Source organism: Ovis aries, chromosome 2, assembly GCF_016772045.2.
Source record: "Ovis aries strain OAR_USU_Benz2616 breed Rambouillet chromosome 2, ARS-UI_Ramb_v3.0, whole genome shotgun sequence".
Lineage (NCBI taxonomy): Eukaryota > Metazoa > Chordata > Mammalia > Artiodactyla > Bovidae > Ovis > Ovis aries.
Window position 1 is genome coordinate 34,743,854 of NC_056055.1, and position 26,424 is coordinate 34,770,277.

The window sequence follows — 26,424 nt, forward strand, 5'->3', positions numbered from 1 at the left end:
GTTGGAAGCACTTCAAATAAACATAGAAGATTCTAAACAAATTTTAAAGTGGATGACCCCATCCACAGTGTTCCAGAGCTATATCAGTATTTGAAAATAAGAGCCAGAATTATCCAAGAACATCCAACTTGTTTTGCCCCTCCTACTGGCCAGCCCCACAGCCCCTCCCACCACGGCTGCGGCCACACTGGCTCCCAAAACACACTGTCACCAGACATTTTGTTCTTGCATTTTCAGAGCATAAGCACTGGACAAGGAGGTGGGGAATTTCCCAGTTCCAGCTGTGTCCAGCCCTGTGGCCCGGGAAAGTCTTTTAGCGAGTCCAGTTTGTTGTTGTTCTTCAGTTGTTCAGTTGTGTCTGATTCTTTGTGACCCCATGGATTGCAGCACACCAGGCTTCCCTGTCCTTCACTATCTCCTGAAGTTTGCTCAAACTCATGTCATTGAGTCGATGATGCCCAATCTGTAATTTTCTCATTAGTCAAAAATCCAAAGGTCTTTTATGTTGGGTTATCATTTGATTCGGCTGTTGTTGCTAAGTTGGGTCTGACTCTTGTGACCCAATGGACCATATCCTGCCAGGCTCCTCTGTCCATGGGATTTCCTAGGCAAGAATACTGAAGTGGGTAGCCATTTGCTTCTCCAAGGGATCTTCCTGATCCAGGGATCAAACTTGGATCTCCTCCATTGCAGGTGGATTCTTTACTGACTGAGCCACTGGGGCTGTCACTTAGGTTCCTTTTATCCGAAAACATCTGGATATAACCTTTCCTGTTTTGGTACAAGGCAAATTCTAACACATTTATTTCACCTCCATTCAAACTCCAGCCCTGACTGCCAATGGTCACACTGAGGCGAATACAGGAAAAGCCTTGGCTTCCTTCTGCTCAGACTCTCTTACTGGAGTAAGAAGTCTTACAGTGCAGTGGGCAAGGTTCTAGGTTATCAGAAATGAATTTGATCTCCTTCTAACATGCTAGTTTTGACCTCAGTGGGTGCAGACATCTCTGGGCCTGCTTCCTCATTCTGTGAAGTGGGGATACTGACTATACCTTCCTAATACGATTACACTGATAGAAGAGGCTTTAGACACTGCTTGTGTGGTGCCTTGTGGATTTTCACTTTAAAGCCAGAGGGAAATGCTTTGAAATACAGTTTTCCTTAAAAAAAGAAATGGATGGTGATATGAAAACATTCATTATCCCCTGTGCATTTCTTTTTGTGGTTGGCCTGTGACGAGGCTCTCAGAACTGGCCCTATGCCCTCACTAAAGGTTACTCAAACCCAATCCTTCCTAGCACTAAGGAGGCAGGGCAAAGTGACAGTATTTTCACTCATCATAGGAAATGCCAGAAAAGGGACCTAGAGATGCACATAAATTATGAGAAACACTCAGAAAATGTAAGCCAGGGTGAAATCGTCCCAGATTCAGTTCAAAGAGTGACCTACTGTGATGATAGATAATCTGTGGCTGAAATAAGGCTGTGTACCCTCTCATCGATGTGATGGACATGAATTTGACTAGGCTCTGAGAGTTGGTGATGGACAGGGAAGCCTGGCGTGACGCAGCCCATGGGGTCGCAAAGAGTCGGACATGACCGAGCTACTGAACTGACTGACTGACTGACCCTCTCCTATCGTGTGTGCCTGTATATTGAGGTTGCATGCAGGCATGCCAGGTTGCTTCAGTCACTTTCAACTCTCTGCTACCCTATGGGCCATAGCCCTCCAGGCTCCTCTGTCCATGGGATTCTCCAGGCAAGAATACTGGAGTAGATGTTGTCCCCACAAACTTTCTTCTCTGACACATTTTCCTCTTTATTCTGGTTGATGGATCCGTAATCCTGGGAGTTATACCTTCTGCATTATGGCAGCACCTGGACTGCTCTGTCCTCCAGTTTCTATAGTACTGGGAGAAGCCACTGGAAGTTCCATGGAGCCACTGGAAGTTTCAGGAACTGTAGAATTTAAGGAACAAGTCAATTGCTGAGAGAAAGTAGAAGGGGGAATGGGTACTGCTGTGTTTAGAAATGGCATCACATGGCTTATACAGTCTGGATCATTTTGACCCTCTATAACCTCATGAATGGGGCTTCCTAGGTGGTGCTGGTGGTAAATAATCCACCTGCCAATGCAGAAGACCTAAGATGCGGGTTCAGTCCCTGGGTAGGGATGATCCCCTGGAGGAGGGCATGGCAACCCACTCCAGTATTCTTGCCTGGAGAATCCCATGGAGAGAGGAGCCTGGTGGGCTATGGTCCATGAGATAGCAGAGAGTTGGAAACGACTGAAGCAATTTGGCACACCTGCACACAACCTCATGAATATACACGCACACGTGATAGAAGAGGGGACACAGCATTATTTCAGCCCCAGAAATCCAGACTCCTCTAAGAATCTTTCTGTGGCAGAGACTTTAGGAAAGAGAAAAAGGTAGAGGCCAGTGCAAAAGGCCACCTCTGTGTGTGCAAAACCCCCATCCTGCAGCAGTCTGCTCCACAGCACTGGAAAGCAGGGGCTCTCCAGGGCCCCCTGCCCTGTACCCTCTCCCTTTGGGGGTGGGGCAGGCTCATGCATTGTTAACCAGACATTTCTCCTGCTCAGTTCTGGGTATCTTGAGTAGAAAGTCCTGGTGTAAAAGGAGGGCAGGCAAGGCTTTTAAATAAGTTCTTAAGAGGAGTGCAGGCAAAGGTGACAACCCCTCTCTGCTTCACTCCACAGGGTACCCTGCAGCTCTTGGAAATAGCAACATATTTCACCTCTTTCAGGAGAACATGCCTCAAGAGGGGAGAGCCCCTCTGGGCTTGGGGAGCAGGTAGCAGGGTCAGGATTCTGACCAGGGAGGCTTCCCTCCCTGCCTTGGCCTGTTGTCTCCCAGTGTGGGTGGCAGAAGCACTCAGCCACACTCTTGTGGTTCTTCAGTTCAGCTCAGTTCAGTCGCTCAGTCGTGTCCAACTCTTTGCAGCTCCATGAACCGCAGCACACCAGGCCTCCCTGTCCATCACCAACTCCCGGAGTCCACCCAAACCCACTGTGACTCTAGACCATTACAAAACACTGCTTCCCTTCTGATTTTTAATGGCCCCCTCAGGAGGAAGTGTTGATGTGGCTGAGGCAATGGGGTTTGCAGCCAGGGGCTCTGGGTTTGAATCTCAGCTCTGTCATTCACTAGTCATGTGACTTTTTTCAGCTGTATACTGTGGATGTTGGTGTGCTCTGTGCTGTGCTAAGTCACGTCAGTTGTGTCTGGTTCTTTGCAACCCCATGGACTGTAGCCCACCAAGCTCCTCTGTCCATGGGATTCTCCAGACAAGAGTACTGGAGTGGGTTTCCATGCCCTCCTCCAGGGGATCCTCTCCACCCAGGGGTTGAACATGCATCTCTTAGGTCTCCTGCATTGGCAAGTGGATTCTTTAGTGCCAGCACCACAGAGGAAGCCCCAGGGATAATGGCAATGATAGCTGATTAAGTTGATACATTTAGAATGCTTAGAAAGACTCAATAAATAGCTGTTTTGTTTGGCCTTGCCACGAGGCTTGAGGGATATTAGTTCTCTGATCAGGTGTTAAACCTGGCTCCCAGCAATGAAATTCCCTTGTCCTAACCACTGGACTGCCAGGGAACTCCCAATAAACAGCTGTTATCACTTGAAAAAAGGGCCCTTTTCTATATTCCCTTCATTGAAGGTAATTCAGGAGACTTTTAAGAGGAAAAATTGTAATCTCCCTGAAAGCAAGGACTATGCTTGACTCCTCATCTCCCAGCCAACCTAACATAAGGCCTGTTCCTGTTGGTCCTCAATGGCTTTGGGATGAATAAAAGGGGTGGGAGGATAACTGTAGACATCTGTCTTCACAGAGAAGCTCCAATTATACTTGAGGACACAACTCATGGCAGCGTAAGGACATGGTTCCCTCCCAGAAGGAGAGGACAGACTGTAGTTCACAGCACATCCTTGCACCTGAGAACCTGATTCTTGGCATAGAAAACCTTTTGCTCCGAGAATTCAGCAGGTTCTGAAATTGAGTAGAGGAGGTTTTCAACAACTCCCTGCCCTGTACAAGCTGCCAAGGGAGAATCAGGTGCCTGCTCCTTCTGGAAGGCATGGAGGAGAACTAGGGATGGAGCTGAGAGTGAAGGAATCAACACACACACACACATGCACACACACGTGTGCACACACACGTGCACAGTCTGAGCTCACAGAGGCATTTACTTGAGTCCAGGTGAGTACATTTGAATCTATTATTTTACAGTTTGGGGAAAGCACCATTTTACAATAGGGACATAGTCTAGAACATGGGAATACAAGGAAATTAGTTCTCCTATAAGCAGCTAGATCTCAACTAAATGCAGCTTCTTTTCTTCCTTTCACATTAGATGAGTCAAACTGTGTATAAGCTCCCACTGTCTTCTCTCCTACCCCCTGTGTATGCGTATTCATGAGGCTAGAGACGGTCAAAAGGATCCAGACTGTACAAGCCACAGGATGCCATTTCTAAACACAGTAGTACCCTCTCCCCATTTCACTTTCTGTCAGCAATTGACTTATTCCTTAAATTATACATTTCCTGAACTTTCCAGTGGCTGCATGAAGCTACTGGTACTGATTTTATTGAAAATCTCTCTCTAGTGCCTGTGGAAACTGGAGGAAGACAGAGTAGTCTAAGTGCTGCAGTAATGCAAAAGGAGTAATTCCCCAGGGTTACGGATCCCTCAACCAAAATGAACAGGACAATGTGTCAGAGAAGAAGGGCTATGGATGCAACATCTATTGATTACCCGCTCTCACAGTGGGTTTCCCTGATGGCTCAGACAGTAAAGAACTCGCCTGTAATGCAGGAAATCTGGGTTTGATCCATGGGTCTGGAAGCGTCCCTGGAGAAGGATATGACTATCCACTCCAGTATTCTTGCCTGGAGAATCACATGGACAGAGGAGCCTGGCGGGCTATAGTCCATGGAATTGCAAAGAGTCAGACATGACTGAGCGACTAATAATACGTTAGCCTTTTCTAACACACAACATTAGCCATCACAATAGTCCCAACACCAGTCCATGAGATGGGTGTTATTATACCCCTTTTTCAGGTGAGAAAACTGAGGCCAGTGAGGACCATCTTCCTTATTTCTCTTAAGTTAAACTATCTACCAAGGAATCATAGCTAACAACGGCATTTTAAAGAAAACAGAATGTTAGAGCCAGATGTGTCTTTGAGAGGATCTAACTCAGACCCACCTGAGTGTTGAGGTGATTGAGGCAAAGTGGGTTGGGGACCCACCCAAGGGCCCCAAGCAGCAGATGCAGAACAGGAAGGAGAGCTGTGTCTTCCAGCCCTCACCACTGAGACTTCTTACTTTTCCCATTGTGTAAGATCTTAAATGTGTGGCTTCCATTTGCACATCTGCTTAATGTAAATAAAAGCATCACTTGATTTCCTTCACCAAGGAGTATCGGGATCACCACACTTATTCTCTCCCCTGGTAGATACAGGAGAAGAAAGCTCACTATGGGTTCCAGTAGGGTGACCACAACCATCCTCTATCTCCCTCAATAAACCCAGCTCCCTTCAGTTTCCCTCACTGAGGTAGTTGGTGTATGAGTAGAAATCACTAGTAGCAGGATTCAAGCTTCTGCTTGTTGAAAACATCCTACCAGCTTCTATGCCATGAGCTTTCTATTCATTCTAATTCAGCCTCATGCTTACCCTGCTGGCTCAGTAGTGTCATCAGAACAGCAAAGAGACTTGCCCAAGGTCATTCAGCTAATACATGCCAGAGCTGAGATTCAACTCCAGCACAGCATCCTGCCTGGATCATTAGTGTCCCCTCAAGAGACATTGCTCTGCGATGCCTTTCACTTTGTGAGGTATCTCTCACTTGCTGTATCTTGCAGCCCCTCCCAGGTCCCTGCACCCATTGCCCCAAGGCAGGGACCTGCCTGAGAACCTGCCATTGAAACAAGACCCAGTTTGGCCAGTGCTGGAAATCCAAGTGACAACCCTATTTAGCAACCCAACAACTCCCTTTTATCCACCATGCTTCCCCTTTCCTCATTTTGCCACCTTTCAGTTTCTCCCTGACCACACAACCCTCAGATGAACCTAGCCATCTTTTCCTGACTTCAGGGACTTGACTTGAGTCCCAATCCTGAGTCTTCCCTAGACCTGTCCTTCCTTCTAGATGTTTCACTCTTTTGATGGTGTTCTTTTCACTCAATTCTCTGACCTACTGACCTCCTGGTTCTGCTTTCTGTCCTCAGAACAGAGTCCAAATGTCCATCTTTCCAGCCATGACTCCTCCTACCTCCTTGTCTAAACCTCCCTTTGCCCTGGTTTTTTGCGTTGTTGGGTGTCTCCAGACTCATCACTCTCACCAGCCCTTTTCCTGTGACACCTGGGAGTCTGAGCTCTTGCTGTTTCCTTTTATCAGAACAACACTCTTCCCTTATCCACCAGGCAAACTTCTACAGATCCTAAGGCCCATCTCAGATGTACATGTCATGTACCATTTAATAAGCCAACCTCAATAAATGCAGGTGGGAAGGAGTGGAATCATTAGTGTCACATTAGTAGAGTTTGTTGATTCAGGAAAAGAAGCAGGGCAGTGGACTTGGGCTCTTTTTCTGTGGCAGGCATTGGTGTTGTCACCAGGATAGGTGGTTCCAAAGAAAGCTCCAGAGGCCCCTTGGTCACTCCTGGGAACTTCCTGTCCTCACCCCCAGCTCATATGGAGCCTACCTCCCCCCTGGCTCCCGGCACCTCCTGTACCTGAGGAATTTGTTGAGGTCCCCATGCTTCATGTACTCGAAGACCATTATGAGTGGGTCGCCCTCCACGCAGACGCCATAGAACTTGACAATGTGCTCGTGCTGGAGGTTGGTCAGCAGCTCGGCCTCGCGGTGGAAGTCCTTGCGTGCATTGTCACTGGCATCCTTCAGCGTCTGAGGGCCAGGGGCAGAGAAGAGAAACCAACACAGCTTAGACTGAGGGCGTGAGCGGGAAGCTGTCAAGAATTATTCTAGGGGGCTTGAGGTTCCTGGATGGGAAGGACATTCATCCCATGTATCACACACTCAGGTATCAAAAAATTGAGAACAAATAACCTAATTCCTGGGGGAAAAAACGTTTGTATGAAGAACTGAGGAAAAGCTCCTTCTGCATATGGAAAGTTTTACAGTTTACGAAGCATTTGCATAGGTGTTCTCCACTAAGCAACTGACATGAACTTTTCTTTTTATAGGATGTTGAATATATTTCCTTGTGCTATACAGTAGGTCCTTGTTTATTTTATATATATTAAATAGTAGTGTATATCTCTTAAACCCAGATTCCCAGTTGATCCATCCCTCCTTCTTTCCTCTTTGGTAAACATAAGTTTGTTTTTTATGTCTGTGAGTCTATTTCTGTTTTATAAATAAGTTCCTTTCTATCATTTTTTAGATTCCACAAATATTTGTCTTTCTCTTTAGGTCCATCCATGTTGCTGCAAATGGCATTACTTTGTTCTTTTTATGGCTGATTAATATTCCATTGTATATATGTACCACATTTTCTTTATTCACTCATCTGTTGCTAGGCATTTAGGCTGTTTTCTTGACTGTTATGTCTCGGCTATTATGAATAGCGCAGGTATAAACATTAAACTGCAAGTATCTTTTTGAATTAAAGTTTTCATCTTTTCTGGATATATGTCATGAGTGGGATTGCTGGATCATACGGCAACTCTGTTTTAGTTTTTTAAGGAACTTCCATACTGTTCTCTATAATGGTGGTACCGACTTACATTCGGACCAACAGCGTAGGAGGGCTCCCTTTTTGCCACGTGCTCTCCAGCATTCGTTATTTGTAGACTTTCTGATGATGGCCATTCTGAGCAGTGTGAGGTACAGCTGTTAAGATTTTTATCCTCATCATTTTTAACCATGGTCCCAATCATTACCTCTCCCATTTGGGGGCCAGTTGGGCTTCCCTCATAGCTCAGTTGGTAAAAAAAATCCGCCTGCAATGCAGGAGATCCCGGCTCGATTCCTGGGTTGGGAAGATCCCCTGGAGAAGGGATAGGCTACCTACTCCAGTATTCTTGGGCGTCCCTTGTGGCTCAGCTGGTAAAGAATCCACCTGCAATGCAGGAGACCTGGGTTCAATCCGTGGGTTGGGAAGATCCCCTGGAGAAAGGAAAGGCTACCCACTCCAGCATTCTGGCCTGGAGAATTCCAGGGACTATACAGTCCATGGGGTCGCAAAGAGCTGGACATGACTGAGCAGCTTTCACTTTCACTTGGACTTTCTAGGCCGTCCTGTGCACCTCACGCCTACTCATATAAACTTTGTAAAGCTTTATATTATGAAAATATTTAGTAGAGAGAAGAACATAATAAACCCTCAGGTACCCATCTTCCAGCTTCAACAATGAAGATATCTCCAGTCTTTATTATGTAAGCTCTCCAAAAAGACGTCCCCAGCTTGGGCCCCACCCACTGCTGGCTCAGGAAATGTCTGTGCCAGCGAGCTCATGAAGGCCAGTCATGCTGCCACAAAAACCATGTCCAAGAGCATGCAGACAGGCTCTGGTGCCTCTGGTTCTCTGTTCATTCCATTCTGCCTCCCACCACAGTGTCACAACAGGGCACAACTAGCATTTGTTGATACCACACACACGCTGAGCTCCTGTCCTATGCCAGTCCCTGACCAGAGCAGCAGCGGCATCAAGAAGATGTTGACCTAAATAGCGGCCTCAGACACTCATGAGCAAATAGGGTGATAAATCACAGTTATAATTCAACCTCCAGACACAGTGCCTGAATGATCTGGCTTCCCTGCATCTCTATCCAGCTTGATCTCTTGACAAGCCTGTCTTGAAACTTATGCTTCCACCTCATGAAATGTCTGAAGCTGCCCAAATGACACTGGCCACATTCCTCCTGCCCTGTTCGTGTTCATCTCTCTGCCTGGTATGCTGACTTGGCCGAGGTCACCGATACTGGGGGTTGAATAATACCCTGCCCCAAAGGTATCCACATTCTAGTCCCTGAATGTGTTACTTTACATGGCAAAGGGGACTATACAAATATGATTAGGTTAAGGATCTTGATGTGGGGAGATGACCCTAGGTTATCTGAGTGACTTCAATGTCATCACAAACAAGGATCCTTATGAGAGACAGGCAGGAGGTTTTTCCAGCAGTCATGTGTGGATGTGAGTGTTGGACCATACAGAGGGCCAAGTGCTGAAGAACTGATGCTTTTCAACTGTGGTGCTGGAGGAAACTCTTGAGAGTCCCTTGGACTGCAAGCAGATCCAACAATCCTAAAGGAAATGAACACTGAATATTCATTGGAAGGACTGATGCTGAAGCTGAAGCTCCAGTATTTGGTCACCTGATGTGAAGAGCAACTCATCGGAAAAGACCCCGATTCTGGGAAAGATTGAAGGCAGGAGGAGAAGGGGATGACAGAGGATGAGGTGGTTGGATGGCATCACTGACTCAATGGACATGAGTTTGAGCAAACTCCAGGAGATGGTGAAGGACAGATAAGCCTGGCATGCTGCAGTCCATTGGGTCTCAAAGAGTCAGACATGACTTAGTGACTGAACAACAATAACAAAGAGGAGCAAGAGAGAGAAACTGTTAGGATAGAAGCAGAGATGAGACAGGAGAGAAGATACTTTACTGCTGGCTTGGAAGAATTAAGAAGAGGCCATGAGCCAATGGGGAATATGGGGAGCCTCTAAAATCCAGACAAGGCAAGGAAAAGAATTCTACCCTAGATCCTCCAGAAGGAGCCAAAGCATCTTGGCCTTAACTAAAAAAACCTAATTTCAGATATCTGCCCCCAACACTGTGAGAGAAATAATTTGCATTGTTTAGGCCCCTGAGTTCGTAGTAATCTGTTACAGCACCTGTAAGAATACATAGACTACCACTACACCTGGTTAACACCTAGCAGTCCTCCAAGACTAGGCTCTGCCATCACCCTCCTGAGAAGTGTTCACTGACACGTGGATTGTTGTCACGTCCATGCAGCCTGGCCTCCCAGGCTAGCTTGGACAACCCTCATATGTGCACCTCATCCCACCTCTATCATATCACTCGCCATAGTACACTCTAATTGCACATTTATTTGCTTATCTCTGGTATAGATGGTAAGCTTCTTGACCCAGGGACTGTGTCCCCACCTCTGCACTGCTGGCACTGGGCACAGCACCAGGCACATGGTGTACAGTCCAGAGATGTTTGTGGAATGGGTGATAAAGGCTATGAGAAGCAAACACTGGGAGCAAAAGAGGAGGTCAGAGGGAAGCCCAAAGGACTCCTCCTGGGAGAGGTGGCATGTGACTCCCTTCTCCAAGGAGACTGCAGTAGGTCATGATCAAAGTTAGATGGCAAATGAGAACATCTATATTCACTTAAGTAGACACTGGAACAGAATGAAAGCACTGTCATTGGCCAGTGTGTCTGAGTGCAGGGCTCGCACTGTGTCCTGTGTCCAAGAACTCTGTCAGGTACTTGGTGGTCACTGTGTAGCTCACTGCCTGGATGCATCTGACCTGGACAACAAATGGACCTTGGGATATGCCACAGGTCAGGATCCCTGGGGAGAAGACTGAGATGGAGTTTGGTGGGCAAGACACCTATTGGGATTCATACCTGTGGGAGGAATTGGGCCTAAAGTGAGGCTAAGCTGTGATGCAGTCTAATAGAAGCTCATCTGCCTGCAGGATGAGCCTTCAGAGTGGTCCTGAGTTGGGCAAAGGGGGCTGGGCCTTTATAGCCCCTTAACAAGGAACCATTGGATGGTGGACACACCAGGAAAGCAGTATGACCTTGAGTGGACTTGCTGAGCCCTCGTAAGTTGCTGGCACCCAAGGACTGTCTGTTGCAGCAAGTGCTTCATTCCCAGGGGGTCTGGGTGGTCTGTCATTGAGTTTACCACACAATGAGTTTGTAATATGCAATTGACCCCACCTAAGACTGCTCTCCAGACAGTACACTGAGAATACTCAGGGCCTGCCTTGCATCAGCAGCAGGAAATATAAGCAGCAGCAAGATCAAGAAGTCTTTTCTGTTACGACCTTTCCAGAAGCTAGTATTTTCATAAACTGCCTTTAGTAGGATTTGAAGCTTTCTTTCCAGTGACCTAACCTAAGGAGACAGGAATTGTAGGTATACTTCTCATTAGACCAGACACAGTCGCTTCTTATGTCAAATTCTAGAGATCCTAGAGATGTCATTCCAAAAACAAAAAGTGTCTGGTGATGGGGTTCACTATTCTCCCTTAAGAGTGCGGTTTTCTGAGAAGTGTCCCTAAATGCACCACTGGTTCTGCTTGGAAAGTGAGCAGATTTGGGCCAGTGAGTGCTCAGAGAGGCCATAAAGCTGTGATAGAGTCGTTGCTACAGAAACTGCACATTTCTTCATATAATAACAAAATGAATAGTGACTGAAAATTTGAGGTCTAGGGCTCTGCTCCCTTTCAGCTCAGAAAACTGGGCTCATACACTTTCAAACTAATCTCCTCTCATCTCTGTTGCATTGCAAGTGAGAAGAACTTATCTTGGTGATTTGTTTACCTTGGTTTCACCCATTGGCAAGTTCTTAACTGTTTTGTTTTTTTTTTTTTAAATCCACCCACTGTTTTGTAGATGAGGTGAGTAGATGGACATGGAGGGATGCCTCTCACGTCCTTATCAGCTTTGGGCTCACAGAGCAAAACACACACAGAGCATTTCTTACACTCAGATTTCCATTATGATTTTGGTAAGTGCCCGTCTCCCCTACGTCCTTTGACAGAAATGTGTTGTGTTCACCCATTTATCACTGGCTGCCTATCTCAGTGTCTGGCAACTTCAAGAACCCATGACCCATGAGGTCTGTGCAAACTAGAGATTAAGGAGCATTGGGAAGGGATGAAAAGTGATTGGTTATCTGGAAAGACAGAGTATGAGCCCAAGTAAGGAACAGAAACGAAGGAAGCATCTGGAAGAGAAAACAGGTAGTGGGGTGCAAGGTTAAGGAGAGGACAGCCCAAAGCACTCTCTCCTGGACAGCTGGCCCCAAAGTTTGTGTAGATATTGACACTGGTGATACCCACAGGGGAGCAGTTCTAGCTTCACATCAAAAGATCGAGTTTCAAACCTTGGCTTTGCTCTGGACCTCTCTGAACTCTGGTTTTCTCTTCTGTAGGATAAAGAAGGGGTAACAATGTAATTTCCTTCACAGGCTGCCTGGCAGGACTAGGTGAGGTAGTATAAGCTGAAATACCTCCCCAGCTCCCTGGTACAGACTGATATTTGGGAGATTCAAACTTGAAACTTCAACCAATTTGCATTCAATTCGCTCAAGCTAAGTAAGATCTGAGAAGGCCAAAAGATGCATGCATGGATAAGGCATGAGGCCAGTCCAAGGCATGAAAGTACCTCTGAGACTGCCTTGGTTCCCTCCTGAAATCCCTTGAAGCCTGTGGAGCTTTCTCAGAGATCCAGTCTCTTTACGCACTCTGCTTTGAGTTGCTGCTGTGGTCAGGCCTTGTTCCATCTTTAACCATGAATTGGAGAAGGCAACTGAGATTTTCAGGTCATTATCAAAAAGCATGAACACATTCTGCAGGTAAACATTCTTCTCAAGTTTCAGCTATGCAGTATTGACTCAAGAATGTTAGATTTTGTGTGTTTATATGCGTGTGTTAGAGAGAGAGAGAGAAAGACAGAGATGAAGGGATGTCAGACAGCAGGGTAGAGTGGGAAGGAAGACAGGGTTTTCTTGTGTTGGGGGCACCAAACTGAAAGACTTAACAAACATCTCATATTTCCATTCCCCAAAGCAAAATCCGACAAGAAGAGACTCCACTCTCAGTGCAAAACTGTGCTTAAAAACTGTGCTTCAGTACTATTTCTCAATTTAAGAAACAAGATCTCACTATTCATGGGACAAACGTATTTAACAAATCTAGCTTCATCCTATGTATGTGCCCATCCATTTTTACATGTAAAGTTCTTTTGCTATATTATGATCCAATTCTATTTTAAGAGATTCAGAAAATATGGCGGTAACGAGTTGGGCAAAATCATCTTCTGAATTTGGCACTCGAAGGACAGAATTTTTCTAAGGGTGGAACCATAGCCAGACAGCAATCAGAAGCTGGAAAAATCCTGCTATCAACCCTATTTATAAATTTCATCTCTGTTTTAGCACCGTGGGCTGATTGTCATTTTACTCAATTAAGGGTGGCGTGGCTAGTTCCCCAATCCCTTGGCAATGGACACAGGGTGGCAGCTTCCCTCACTGACAGTCCCTTCCACTGAAGTTTCATTTTGACAGGCGTATTTGCCCCATCATTGAACACTGCTATTTTCTTACTCCTAGCATCTGCTTTGTAGCTTCATTTCATCTTATTCCTGGTGAATTTCCTGACACTCTAAAGATGCTACCCTTTCTGAAGACATTCTCAAGGGAGAAGACTTATCCAGAGCTTCAGTGAGTTACTGTCTGGTGTTCACATTGATCCAGAGTTGGAAGAGTGGATTAAAATGAAATAAACTCAAGTACAGAGCTGAAGTGAAGGTAAAATAGGAGAAAAGAACAAAAGAAGATTAACATTTTTCTGAAATGCTTCCACAGAATATTAAGACTAATAGGAAGCTAGTCGGAGAAGCCAGAGGACTTATTTGAAACCATTGGTGTGGCTGGATGCTGTGGGACATGACAAATGATTGTGTGTTCAAAGTATAGGTGGTTTAGGAGTTGTTTTTCAGTTGCCAAGTTGTGTCCAACTCTTCACAACCTCATCGACTGTAGCAGACCAGGCTTCCTATACCTCACCATCTCCGGAGTTTGCCCAAGTTTATGTCCATTGAATCAGTGATGCCATCCACCTATCTCATCCTCTCTCACCCTCTTCTCCTTCTGCCTTCAGTCTTTCCCAGCATCAGGGTTTTTTCCAGTGACACAAGGTAAAATGAAGACTATCCTTTTAAACATGCTGATCTTATATCTTTCTTTTATACATTTTAGAGAGCAGAGAAACAGAGTTAAGGTGAAAGATAAAAAAAGAGATTATTATGGCAAAATCTTATTACACACTATGCATACCACTGTGCTTAAAGCATAAAAGGCAATGAGTAAACTCTCCTATGAGGCAACCAATATCTGTGAGAATTGTGGCCAACATGCTTAAGTGTTTCTGGGTCAAGATCTGTTTCGAACTGAGACTGTTTACTCTTCTGATGTCTTCCAGATCTGCAGTGTCCAAAATGGTAGCCAACAGCTACATGTGGTCAGTGATAATTTGAATATAGCTGGTCCAAACTGAGATATGCTACAAGTGTAAAATACAGATTTCAGATTTTGAAAACTTGGTATACATAAAATATCTCATTAATATTTTTAGATTAACAGTATGTTGAAATGAAAATATTTTAGGTAGATTGAGTTAAATACATTAATAAAATTAGTTTCATCTGCATGTTTATACTTTTTAACGTGCAGACTAGGAAATTTTGAAACACAAACAATTTGTGGTTTGCTTTTGTGACTCACGTTGTACTTCTACTGGACAGATCCATTCTATAAAATCCACCTTAGTCGGCTATTAATGAGTCAATCTGCTTTGGGGGAAAATAATGCTAAACTGAAATAGTGTTAAGACAGACATGCTCCTCATACAGTTCCTTACAGGCAATGATTACTCCAGTATTTAGAAGGAGATGGTGAAGGACAAGGAAGCCTGGCATGCTGCAATCCATGGGTCACAAAGAGTTGGACACAACTGAGCAACTGAACAACAAAAGCCACAAGACTGTATGATTCTTCTAACTTATAGGGTCATCTCTGAAGAAAAGTAGATGAAGCTTCTAACCAATTCTTACAAAAGTGAAATTTTGAGGAGTATATTTTAATAAATTCAGAGAGAGAAAGAGCTTGATAGAAATAAAATGTTAGAAACTAAGAAGAGTGTAGTAACTGCCCTCCTAGCATTCCTAGAAATGTAAAAGCTAATTAGATGACTGAATAAAGACAATACTGCTCACACACACACCTAGATAGTTCTCACTGTACTAAAAACCAACACTCTGTATATCAATTCAATGATATGTAACCGGTCCTTGCAAGGATTTTAAATATATACCAAGTGGCAGTCTCAAATACAAGATTTATAACCAGGGTGCTGATTGCTGCTATGTTTATTTTCACAACCATGGTTCCAACTCTAACAAGTCAAACATCTAATGAGAATCATGAGGTTAATTTCTAATTCACGTACTTTAAGTACTTATAGAATTTGAGGAATAAGATTGATGGTTTGTGTGTGTATATTATATCAAGTTGCATATTATAAATGCTAATCTTTGAAAGACAGGAAACTAATTCACAGCAACTGTCATATTAGAGAAATATTGACTCAGAATAAATCAGAAGTTGGCCTCCAATATGGACAACTGCAAGACACTTACAGGCTTTAAATACACCAGCATTCAATTGACTGAGATAATTCCACTGGATAGAAAAGAGCTGATGGGTCCCTGTAGACCCTGATTCGACTCTGAGTTGGGCTGCCATGTTAAAGTCAATTAAAAAGCAGCCCATCTACCACAATGCATATTTTCCAGAGATGCACAGGAGTGAAATGAATACCCCAGCTATGTTTGGTATCAGATGAGTCCTCAGTAGAGTGGAATGTACGGCTTGGTTTCAGCATTTCTGAAAAGATGTATGTAAATTGGAGAAAAGCCAAGAAAAAAAGGGTTAAGGAGACAAATTAATGAGACAAAAAACAGATGTCCCACCAAAGGTTAAAAGTTGAAGTTACTGGGGAAAGGACATTGATGGAGCAACTTAATAACTGGGGCCCAAGTGACTCCAGTACAAGAGGGATTCTGACACGGGAAATGTTACTGTCCATCCTACAGCACATGTGAGTGTACACACACACACACACACACACACACACACACACACACATGAGCACATGTATACACATGCACTCACCAAGAAAGAATGCACTCCCACTACAAGAAGATAGAGATCTATTAAGCAATGTCCAGACAATAAGATGATTAAGCCTTTTAGCAAGCCGCCATTAAAAGTTTTACAATTTGTTACCAGAAACTTATAAAGATGAGATTGATAGTATTTTCTGCAACATTATATTCTGTTAAGGAATATAACTATCTTTTAAGGGCAACACTGATAAATATTCTCTTAACTACATTAATCTTGTCATCAATTTCTATTTGTGGGGAAGGAATTTCACATACTAAAGTAAATTAAGAAGAGGAGAGAGGGGCACAGGAAGAAGGAGGAATGGGTGAGAGACTTCACAAATAATCAAGATGTGAGAGCAGAAGGATGACTCTTCTTAAAAATTAAAAATAAGGAAGGAAAGAAGAAAGATAAGAAGAAGGAAAGGAAGGAAGGAAGAGAAGAAGGGAGAAAGAAAATAGCCATCTGGTTTAGAAATAAACTTGTGTGGATGAAGTACTTGAATTGATGAACTCTTGACACTTTTTCTTATCTACAGATTGTTTCCCTGTTCCAGAACCGGTGGTTCCTGGAAAGTGGTTCTTTTCAAGCTCTTCTACTGCCCTTACAAATATTTTAAGACAACTGGCTTTAGTTGCTTCTGGCCTATAAGTGGTCTCATCTGTGTCACGTGATCACACTGGATTCTTGGACTGCAGGCAGGTGTCTGGCAGACACACTGAGTGGAATAACTGGACACATGGTATTTCCTTCTTAAGGAATCTAAAGGTAAGTTATAGAGCCCATGGGAACAGCAGCTGGCAGGACGCAGCAGCCCAAGCCAGGGAGCAGAGAGGGGTGAGATAGCTGTGCCATGCCAGCAGGGAAGCCTGGAGGAGAGACCTAGTGCCTCCTGCAAGGATAACAAAGGGACTGCCCTAAGGGCCAGTTCAGATCCTAGCGAGCTTCTAGACCCAACTGCTCTACTCACAGTGAGGTCCTGCAAGTCCTATTTGAGATGGTCATCTTTCATTTTTTCCTGTCAGATCTCTTTTCTCTGTCTTCTCACTTAGCAGCTCCACCATTCTTTCAGGAAACAAACGCCTCCCTACATTTGGTCAACATGTGTGAGGACAGCTGACCTCATCTTCCATTTGCAGGGATACGCATGTGACCCAGGCCTGGATAATCAGAACATTCTATTCCCTTGGCTGGAGGGCCTGGTGAAACAACTCAAGATAAACCAATAGGAGCTGGCCCTTCGACTTGTGCATAGTTGTTGGGAAAGAGGAGTTCTCTTTTGGGTTGCCAGGATGGCTGCATGTAAACCCAGAGCAGTTCTTGCTGAATCTTTACCATAGTATGGGGAGAACCTGCCCAAGAATGCATTCAGCATAGAAGAAAGCAGAGCCGAGAGATGGAGAGAGAGAGAGAGAGAGAGAGAGAGAGAGAGGGAATTGCTGATGCCAGGGAGCTAGAGCACCAACAGCAAGGTTTTCCAGTAGTCTGGGCAAATAAATTCGCTTTTCTGCTTAAATCAGCTTGAGTTGGGTTTCCAATGAACATTATACTGCTCTTATATTCTGCTCAAAGCTGATTGAGATATTTTGCTTGCATCCCCGCATGAGGTGAAAGCACTCACTCTGGAATTTTCTTTATTTCCACCTATTTCCTTGAATTACATTTCTACTTGGGAAAACAAGAATATCTCTCTTATTATCATACACAATTGAGCAAAATTACCCACTCCTTTGTATTACCTCATACATCACGTTGAATTTCCTCAATTTGGTTTATAGGGCATGTGTAGGATTCAGTACATAAAAATATGATGCACAGGGAGCCTGGGGCTGATGTGGAGGTCAGAGTTTTAGTCCTTGGTCTGACATTAAGTGATCTCGTTCAAGCTATGTGACTTTGGAAGGATCATTTATCTTCTCTGGGCCCCTCTTCTGTTTCCTCATTGGCAAAAAAGTATGAGTTAAACTAAAAAAATTCAATAATAGCTCTATATTTCTGCATAGTGATTTAGTTATTTCTAAAATGATTTCTCATTAGATTACATCATATATATATATATATATATATATATATATATATACACACATATACTATACACACATATAAATAGCTGATCAAATCATTTCCTTAGTTAGAAGTGCCAACTGCCAACTCTTTACTTTTTCAAAAGGCTCTTTTTCAATAGTCCATCCATCCATCCAACAAGCATTTATTGCCTGCTACTACATACTAGGCAATGTGCTAAAAGGTATGATTCCTACCCTCAAGAATATGCCACTCTACTGGAGAAGATAGACAAATGTTGCTGATTAAATATACCCACAAATACATGTACTGATTAACAGCCTTAACAAATGCTCTTAAGGCCAAGTATAGATGCCTCAATAACATGGAACTGGGAGGTCTGACCTAGACCAGGGAGTAAGAGGAAGTCTCCTTGAAGGGGTAACTTGAGATGAGAGCTGATGGGTGAGGGGAGCTGTATGGCTCCTCTGTAGGGCTGGGCCCCCCAGGCACGGGCATGGCCATGGTATGTTAGATGCTATGTGAGCTGGCTCGTGGTAACATGGCACAGAATGTATTAGTCAACTTTGCCAAAACCTTTGCATCATTTCCTCTGTTGTTGACAAGCAAATATTTAGTAATATGAAAAGAAAAAGCCCTTCGTTAGATACTAAAGAAAGTGCCTGCTGAGCTCAGACATCACTGTTTCGCTCCTTGCCAAGTCTTGTGCAGCATCTATAACTCCTTTTAACTCGCACCTCAAGGAAGTCACTCAGCTTCTCTGGATCTTTCATCTATAAAACACGAGACGTGGGTTATAGATACGATTCCTAAGGCCTCTCTTGTGTTTCTAGGAATACACCTGAGTTAGCAGAGAGGGGAAGAGAGACTATGAATCCTACAAAGCCCACTTGTGGCTATATTTGAAAAGATGAAAATTAGCGTGCATTCACAGCACAAGGAAATGTAGGAATTGTAGCTATTGAAAAGCAAATTGGATGGAGCCAAAAATAGTTAATGCATCCACAGCTAATGCAGAGAAACTGCAATGAAGTGTTTCCTTGGCAATTGAGTTACTTAAAGATAAAGGAACTTATTTTGATCAAAGACTGGTTTCTATGCATCTCATTTTCTCTTTGGGTTCTCCAGTTGTCTTTCAGTGGGAAGGCACAAATCCATTTCACTAAGAAACAAAGGTCATCCAAAAATATCAAGAAAAGGGCAATCTGACTGGATCCAAACAAGCAGATACTCTAATGGGAGAGGCTGGCTCAGGCTCTGAACCCTTGAGGGGTCTGCACAAGCCTAGGCTAACTCCCATCTTAAACTGACTTCTGCGGATCCCTCAAGCTCTTTAGTCATTTGGAACAAGCAGCGTCAAAATTTACAGGAACCTGACATCTGTCAGTCTGAATGCAAAACCTTGGATTTCAAACCAGTCAGCTCCTTCTAGAGAAGGAAAGAGGACAATAGCTGCTATTTCTTAGCATGCATAATCAATGCTGCAGGGGTTGCTAGGCAACAGGCAGAAAGACTGTCAAACATCCCTGGGTGCCTCCAATGGAAGAGAAGCAGCCCCTGCAGCCACTCCTCAAAGGTGACAGGTTATGGAGGCCCTGGAGGCCACGTTCAGTTCCTTTTTAAAAAAATTCCTTTATTGTGGTCAGCAAGGCACCATAGACATTTTCCTCCCAGACTTCTCAGATAGTCTTTGAATACACTTACAATTGGCCCACAGGCCTAAAAATGAGCAGGTCAGGCTGGCAAGAGGCAGCTCCATGTGTTATTCTGATCCCATTCATCCCAGAGTCCATGAAAAATCGGACTTGTTTCTTGCGTGGCTGTAGCCTCTGGATCTCACAGTTAAAATGGGTCCCCGCCCCACTGAAGCTTGAAATCATTCCAGCCAAGGTAAGCAAAGCCTCTGATTTCCACAAAAGGCTACATTTGAGGTAAGGGAGATGAGATTTCTTTGGTGTATGACCTTGAAGTTGAAATGACTCTTTAAGTTGTAGGTATTTTGTTCTCATTACTTGAGATAAAGGGACAAATTTTCTTTGTTTCCTTTTTCAGCAGTTTTGATTAAAGAGCAAACACTCATCGTGGGATGGTGATCTGCAAACAATTATTTGGCAAAGCCAGGAGGTTCATGGGGACTGGGGCCTGGGTCTGGGTTGAACATGGGATGAGGGCTGTGATCGGGATTTAAAGAAAGGCTGCAGTCCATGGGGTGGCGAAGAGTCGGACATGACTGAGCGACTTCACTTTCATTTTTCACTTTCAAGCATTGGAGAAGGAAATGGCAACCCACTCCAGTGTTCTTACCTGGAGAATCCCAGGAACGGGGGAGCCTGGTGGGCTGCTGTCTATGGGGTCGCACAGAATCGGACACGACTAAAGCGACTAAGCAGCAGCAGCAGCACCAACAGTAGTGATGGGAAGTATGCTGTGGGCAGGACCATTGGCTGAACATTGCTGACACTGGCTAATCCTTCATCTTTACTAGATTAAGCTCTGAAATCCTGTTTAGCATGCGTTTGGAAGGAAAAGTGATGTCTGAGTTAAAGGTGCCCTGGATTTAGCTGTGTCGCACTGGCTCCTTAAGGACACTGCAAGAAGTACAGAGGAGCAAGCGCAGAATTAGAAATAACAGGAACGTGAAAGGCGATACCCGCTGAGAAATTTTGAGTCTATTTCTATCAAGCTGAGGGCTTCCCACGTGGCACGAGTGGTAAAGAACCCACCTGCCAATGCGGGAGACATAAGACATGTGGGTTCGATTCCTGGGTTGGGAAGATCCCCCGGAGGAGGGCATGGCAACCCACTCCAGTATTCTTCCCTAGAGAATGCCATGGACAGAGGAGCCTGGCTGGCTACAGTCCATGGGGGCGCAAAGAGTCGGACACGGCTGAAGCAACTGAGCACACACTGCCGAGCTGAGGCCTCTCAGCTATTCCTACACTATCCTCTAGGTTTCCCTCATCTCCTACGATTTTCTCACATTCAAAGCTTTCACCTTGTGACCTCATGAAGTGAACAGTTTCCTGGATGGCCTCCAAACATCAATGGGAAACATGGCCCAGACCTTGGCCCCAGGGTCCTCATTGTCCTTGTCTATGACACATGCGAGATTGGGGTTACATGTTCCCAGAATGTCTTCCAGCTCTATCCTTATATCAGGCTCTGAATCTCCAAAAATAGAGGCACCTTTTGGTCCCATTTTTCCAAAGGGGGAAAAAAAAGATAACAGCAGAAGAAAGCGAAGACTGCAGATATAACACTGCCAAATGTTCTGAACATTTTGTGCTTTAAAAAAAATAACAAACTTTTTGAGTAAATGAAAGAAAAGAGGAAGCCTTCTCAGCAGCAGGAATTAAACATCCTCAGGGTCCCTGCAGGATTCTCCTTTCACTCCACTCACCCCGCTTGACCTTGATTCTCTCCTGCATCTCCCTTCCCCTCTTCTCTCCTCTGTCGCCCTACCCCCTCCACTTGCCTATCTTAGCGAGATGATGTTTATTCCATAGATATTACATTTCTCATCCCTAGAAAGGCCTGTCCTTTATTCACCCCAAAGTATAGCTTTTTAGGAGCCTTTCCTGAGAGTTTAAGTGTATCTGAGCCACTCGGCTTAGTTACTTTTGATGGCAAGGAAAGCAAATGCATGGTGTTTCATTAGGATGAACTGTAACAGAAACTATGTTTAGTCTGCAGGTTGGGAAAGTTCAAGAATCATTTTATTTCTCTCCTCGGTTACCCATTAAGCATATTTTGAAGTATTTTAAGGCTGAGTACAACAGTAATGGAATACATATCTCTTTTAAAAAATGAAAAGTTCCTCAGTACCATTTTTCTAGATTCCCTTATATATGTGTCAATATACAATATTTGTTTTTCTCTTTCAGACTTATTTCACTCTGTATAATAGGATGAAATGAGGTTCATCCACCTCAGCTCAATTTGCAGGGCAGGTATAGAGAAGAAGACATAAAGAACAGATTTGAGGACACAATGAGGGAAGGAGATGGTGAGACCGCTTCAGAGAATAGCATTGAAACATACAGAGTACCATATGTAAAATAGATAACTAGTGGGAAGTTGCTGTGTAACACAGGGGACTCCACTCAGTGCACTGTGGCAACCTAGAGGGGTGGGATGGGGAGGGCATGGGAGAAGGGTTCAAGGGGGAGGGGACATATATATACTTATGGCTGATTCACGTAGGTATACAGCAGAAACCAAGACAACTCTGTAAAGCAATTATCCTCCAATTAAAAACGAATAAAAGTTAAAGCATTAAAAGACCAGAAAAATAAATAAATAAATAAAACACATCCATCAACTCACAAAGAAAGTTGTCCTGGTTATAATGAGGAAATAAATGCCACTTGTACAAATACTTTCTGTTTGGCCAAATGAACAAATAAAACCCCAAACTCAATCATCTTACGTTAGGTCACAAAGTTCCATTTTATTACATTAGCCACATACTTATTCATTTGGCCCTTAATTCATTTTATAAACACATGCCTCTCTTAAGTGTTTTACATAAATTGTACCTTGGTGATTTTTTTAAACATTTTTACAGTGCATATGTAAAAGATACGCTGAAGTTTTTTGTGCTATTTGTGTTAATCCTTGTGATTTAGAGGGTCCAGTGGAAATTTCAGCCCTTTCAATAATGTTTATTTTTTTAAATATAAATTTACTTATTTTAATTGGAGGCTAATTACTTAACAATTTTATTGAAGATGCTGCTGCTGCTAAGTTGCTTCATTTGTGTCCGACCCTATGCAACTCCACAGATAGCAGCCCACCAGGCTCCTCTGTCCCTGGGATTCTCCAGGCAAAAATACTGGAGTGGGTTGCCATTTCCTTCTCCAATGCATGAGAGTGCAAAGTGAAAATGAAGTTGCTCAGTCGTGTCAGACTCTTCGCGACCCCATAGACTGTAGTCACCAGGCTCCTCCATCCATGGGATTTTCCAGGCAAGAGTACTGGAATGGGTTGCCATTTCCTTCTCCATATCGAAAATGAGGTCTCCTTTAAAAAATTATTGTAATCTAACACATAGGCATTTATTTTTTTATTTTTATTTTCCATGCCATGCAGCATGTGTGATCTTAGTTCCCTGACCAGGGATCGAACCTGCATCCTCTGCAATGGAAGCACGGAGCTTTACAACAATTGGACTGCCAGGGGATTCCTCAAGTCTCCTTTTTAGAGTTTATGGAAAAATGGTTATGACAAAAGATTTTCAGACTTCTGTATTTCAATAAAATCTCGTGTCTCCTAGGGTGGTAAAATCCATCCCCCAGAGATGTTCCCTTCCAGATGCCATGTCTAGGGCCTTGGAGATATTTGGAAGGGACAAAGGAAGTATATAACAAAACTTCTCAGCAGAAGTGAGGCTGAGAGAGGGAAGTGAAGGCCACAGTGTCCTTTCCAGGTCTTCTGAACACGAGACAAGCTCCAGCTGAACTTGGACACGCTCCGAGCAATCTGAGGAGAAACCGAAGTCTCCAAGTTTGGTGGGGTGGATTGTGTTTGACCCCAATGACCTCTGTCCAGAGTTCAGTTAACACTGACTGGGGAGATTAACTCAGAGATATCCACAGCCTGCAGGCTGGAAAGATGTTCCTGAGCAGAACCTGTTGTCCCTGTGCCCCAAACATCCTTCCCACTGTCCATCACTTAAAGGAATTTGGACACATCCACCATGGTAGATGTACTTTGCTCCTGAAATGGTCACTGCAATAAAATAAAATAAAATAAAGCAACACTTCCACAGGTGAGTAGTGATCATGGGTAATGAGACATTCTGGAGTGTTCGCTTACCTTCACAGCCACCAAGATCTTGTCCTGCTCAGGACAGAGGTTATAGCATTCAGCGAGGAAAACTTTTCCAAAGGCTCCTTCACCTAGCTCCCTTTTCAAGACAATGTTGTGTCGCTTGATGTGCTGAACAACTGTAAGACAAAGACAGAAGGGAAATTGGAATCAAGGCAGCCAGAGCTGAAGGCAAAGGGTAGGAGTCGGCAGGCTGCATCCTGAGCTCACAGGCCTAAAGTCTCTCCTCTGCACATAGAAAACTGGAGGATAAACTCAGCATCCATCCTCAAGGTCCACCCAAAGGGCTTCCAGGCAGTTGGTGGTTTAGGCCTGCTCTCCAGAATGGAATCACTGTTTTTGATAGAACCAAAGGAATCACTTAGCTGTGGGCTGCAAAACATCATTCATATCTTTATGGACCAAGAAAGGGGAGAATTGAGAAGGGGATGGATATGAATGGCAGGTCTCTCATAAGCCAGATGCTTTGCATATATTCATCAGTTATGTCTAGTGGGAAAAGCAGAGAGCTAGCTAGGAAGCCCTAAGCCTTTGTTAAGCCCCTTCAGCTTATTGAGGGAGACAGGCTCAGAGGACACGAAGGGAAAATGCAAGATCTGTGCATTGCTGATGAAGGCTGTGTCCTCACCTCACTTTTTGCTTCCTCACGTGGTGGGCTCCATGGTTGAGTTTTGGTGACTCCTTCCATTTAGACCAGAAATGTCTAGCCGATTGTGCTAAAGGCTGATTTCCTTAGCTCCTTTCTAAGAGCAGGTTCTAGCCTTGGCTGTCTAAAGCCAAGAAGAGACATGCACAGAAGCATCAGGGGAAGGAGGACGATTTATTCCTCTCATCTAGAGCTGAGCTGGCCCATGTCACTCATCCATCATCTTCCTGGAGGAAGCAGGAGGCAGTCCCAAGGCGGTTCTTTGGGAGCCCGGTAGTGCACAGTGGGAGGCAAGTGAATGATTCTCAGGACAAAGCTGGTGGAGAAGCCCGAAAAGAGACTCTGCAGAGGATAGAGGACTCCACAGTGTGAGCTTGGGCCTCGTCACCCAGCACATCAAGCGTTGGAGCCCCGAGCCCAGGGCTTCCACTGGGTCACTGCCACCAGGCATTTCTGAACTTCTCATCCCTGAGTGGCATACTGAAAAAAGAGACTGTGAGTCCCTCTGGAGCTTGGAGTGTGCAGTCAACAATATTCTCTCATTGGACTCTTAGAAGCATTCTTTCCTACATTTTAGACATGGGGAAACTGAGTCTGCAGGAATTTCAATGATTCATAGTGTGGGAATGGAGGAATTGGGATGTGGACTCAGGTTAGTCTGAACCCAGAATCTGTAACTTTTCTTCTGCACCAGAAAGTTCTTGTTTCAGTTGTAAGTTATGCTAAGTGTAATGAGAGAAAGGGAAGTATGTAAGTGAGACAGTAAAAGGTGAAACTAACCTCCCAGCTTCCTTTCTGCTTAGTTCAACAGCCAGTTCAAATTATCAAAAGTTCCAAAGAAAATACAAAGCTTATCAATACAGTTTTAATCATGATAACAACATGAATACCCATGAAGTCACCACTCCATGAAGAAACAGAACATCACTAGTACTTTTGAAGCACCACTGTGTTCTTTCTGGATTGTACCCATTTCCTACTCACCTCCCAGGGATAATCACTATCCTGAATTTTGTGTTAATCATTTCCCTTGTTGGTTTGCTACCACTGACATCTCCCCAGTGAGAGACTGTTGCTTGTTTTGAAGCTAATAAATGGAGTCATATTACATGCATCCTTCCCTGTCTTACATCTAGCTCTCAACATTGTTCTTGAGACTGAATTACACTGTGTGCAGTAGTAGTAGTACTTCTTTTGCTTCCACTTTGTAATATTCTGCGGAAGGACTGTAATACCATTTATTTGTCCATGCTAGGTTGATGGATATGATATATACAGTTTCTTCTTAGATACAACTTGATATAAAGTGCAAGTGGTGATTAAGGTTTTGCTTTAATAGGATTTTACTCCTGATAATTCATGCGGTTTGGAGCTATGGCTGCTTCCTTGGGCCTCTGGGAACTCAGGGTGATAAAAATCAAAAGGTCTTTTATGAGCAACATTATTAATGAATCTAAGAATGTATATTAATTTCTCATGCTCCAGCAGCAATGCCTGAATTTAAGAGGGGAAAGACGTGTTCATTAGGAAGAGTGCCCATATAAAGAGATGAATGTAATTCTTGCAGAGAATTAGCTGCCCTATTTAAATCTAATATTTAACTCCACGGTTGTCATATGTTCATTGAGAATTAAATTGCCACTTGATTTACTTTACACTCTAACCAGATCAAGGCTAGTATTTAACTTTTTTTTTTGCATTTGATTTACACTTTTCTTGCCTCCCTCCTCCCTTCTCTCCTTTCTTTCTCCTTCTTTCCTTCCTTTTCCTTTTTTTTTCCTTTCCTCCCTCTCTCCCCATCCCTCCCCCCCACCCCCCTCACCCTCTCTTTCATTCCAAGGAGTAAAAAAGGTTGATGGGAAATAACTTTCTAAAGCTATAGATAAAGCCACAACTTCATCATCTTCCAAGCTAAAATTGATGAGACCAGTTTTACCACACTGG

At 44.0% G+C, this 26,424-nt stretch overlaps 1 protein-coding gene across 7 annotated transcripts in view; it reads right to left on the minus strand.

The window, feature by feature from the left end:
* NTRK2 (neurotrophic receptor tyrosine kinase 2) overlaps window positions 1–26,424 on the minus strand; it is a 400,491-nt gene that overhangs the window by 79,700 nt on the left and 294,367 nt on the right. For all 7 annotated transcript variants that reach the window (XM_042243073.2, XM_042243071.2, XM_042243072.2 and 4 more), the window contains 2 exons: window positions 23,823–23,953; window positions 6,770–6,942 (listed from right to left, as the gene is read on the minus strand). In XM_042243073.2, coding sequence (XP_042099007.1) covers window positions 6,770–6,942; window positions 23,823–23,953 — 304 coding nt within the window. The remainder of the gene's footprint in view (window positions 1–6,769; window positions 6,943–23,822; window positions 23,954–26,424) is intronic.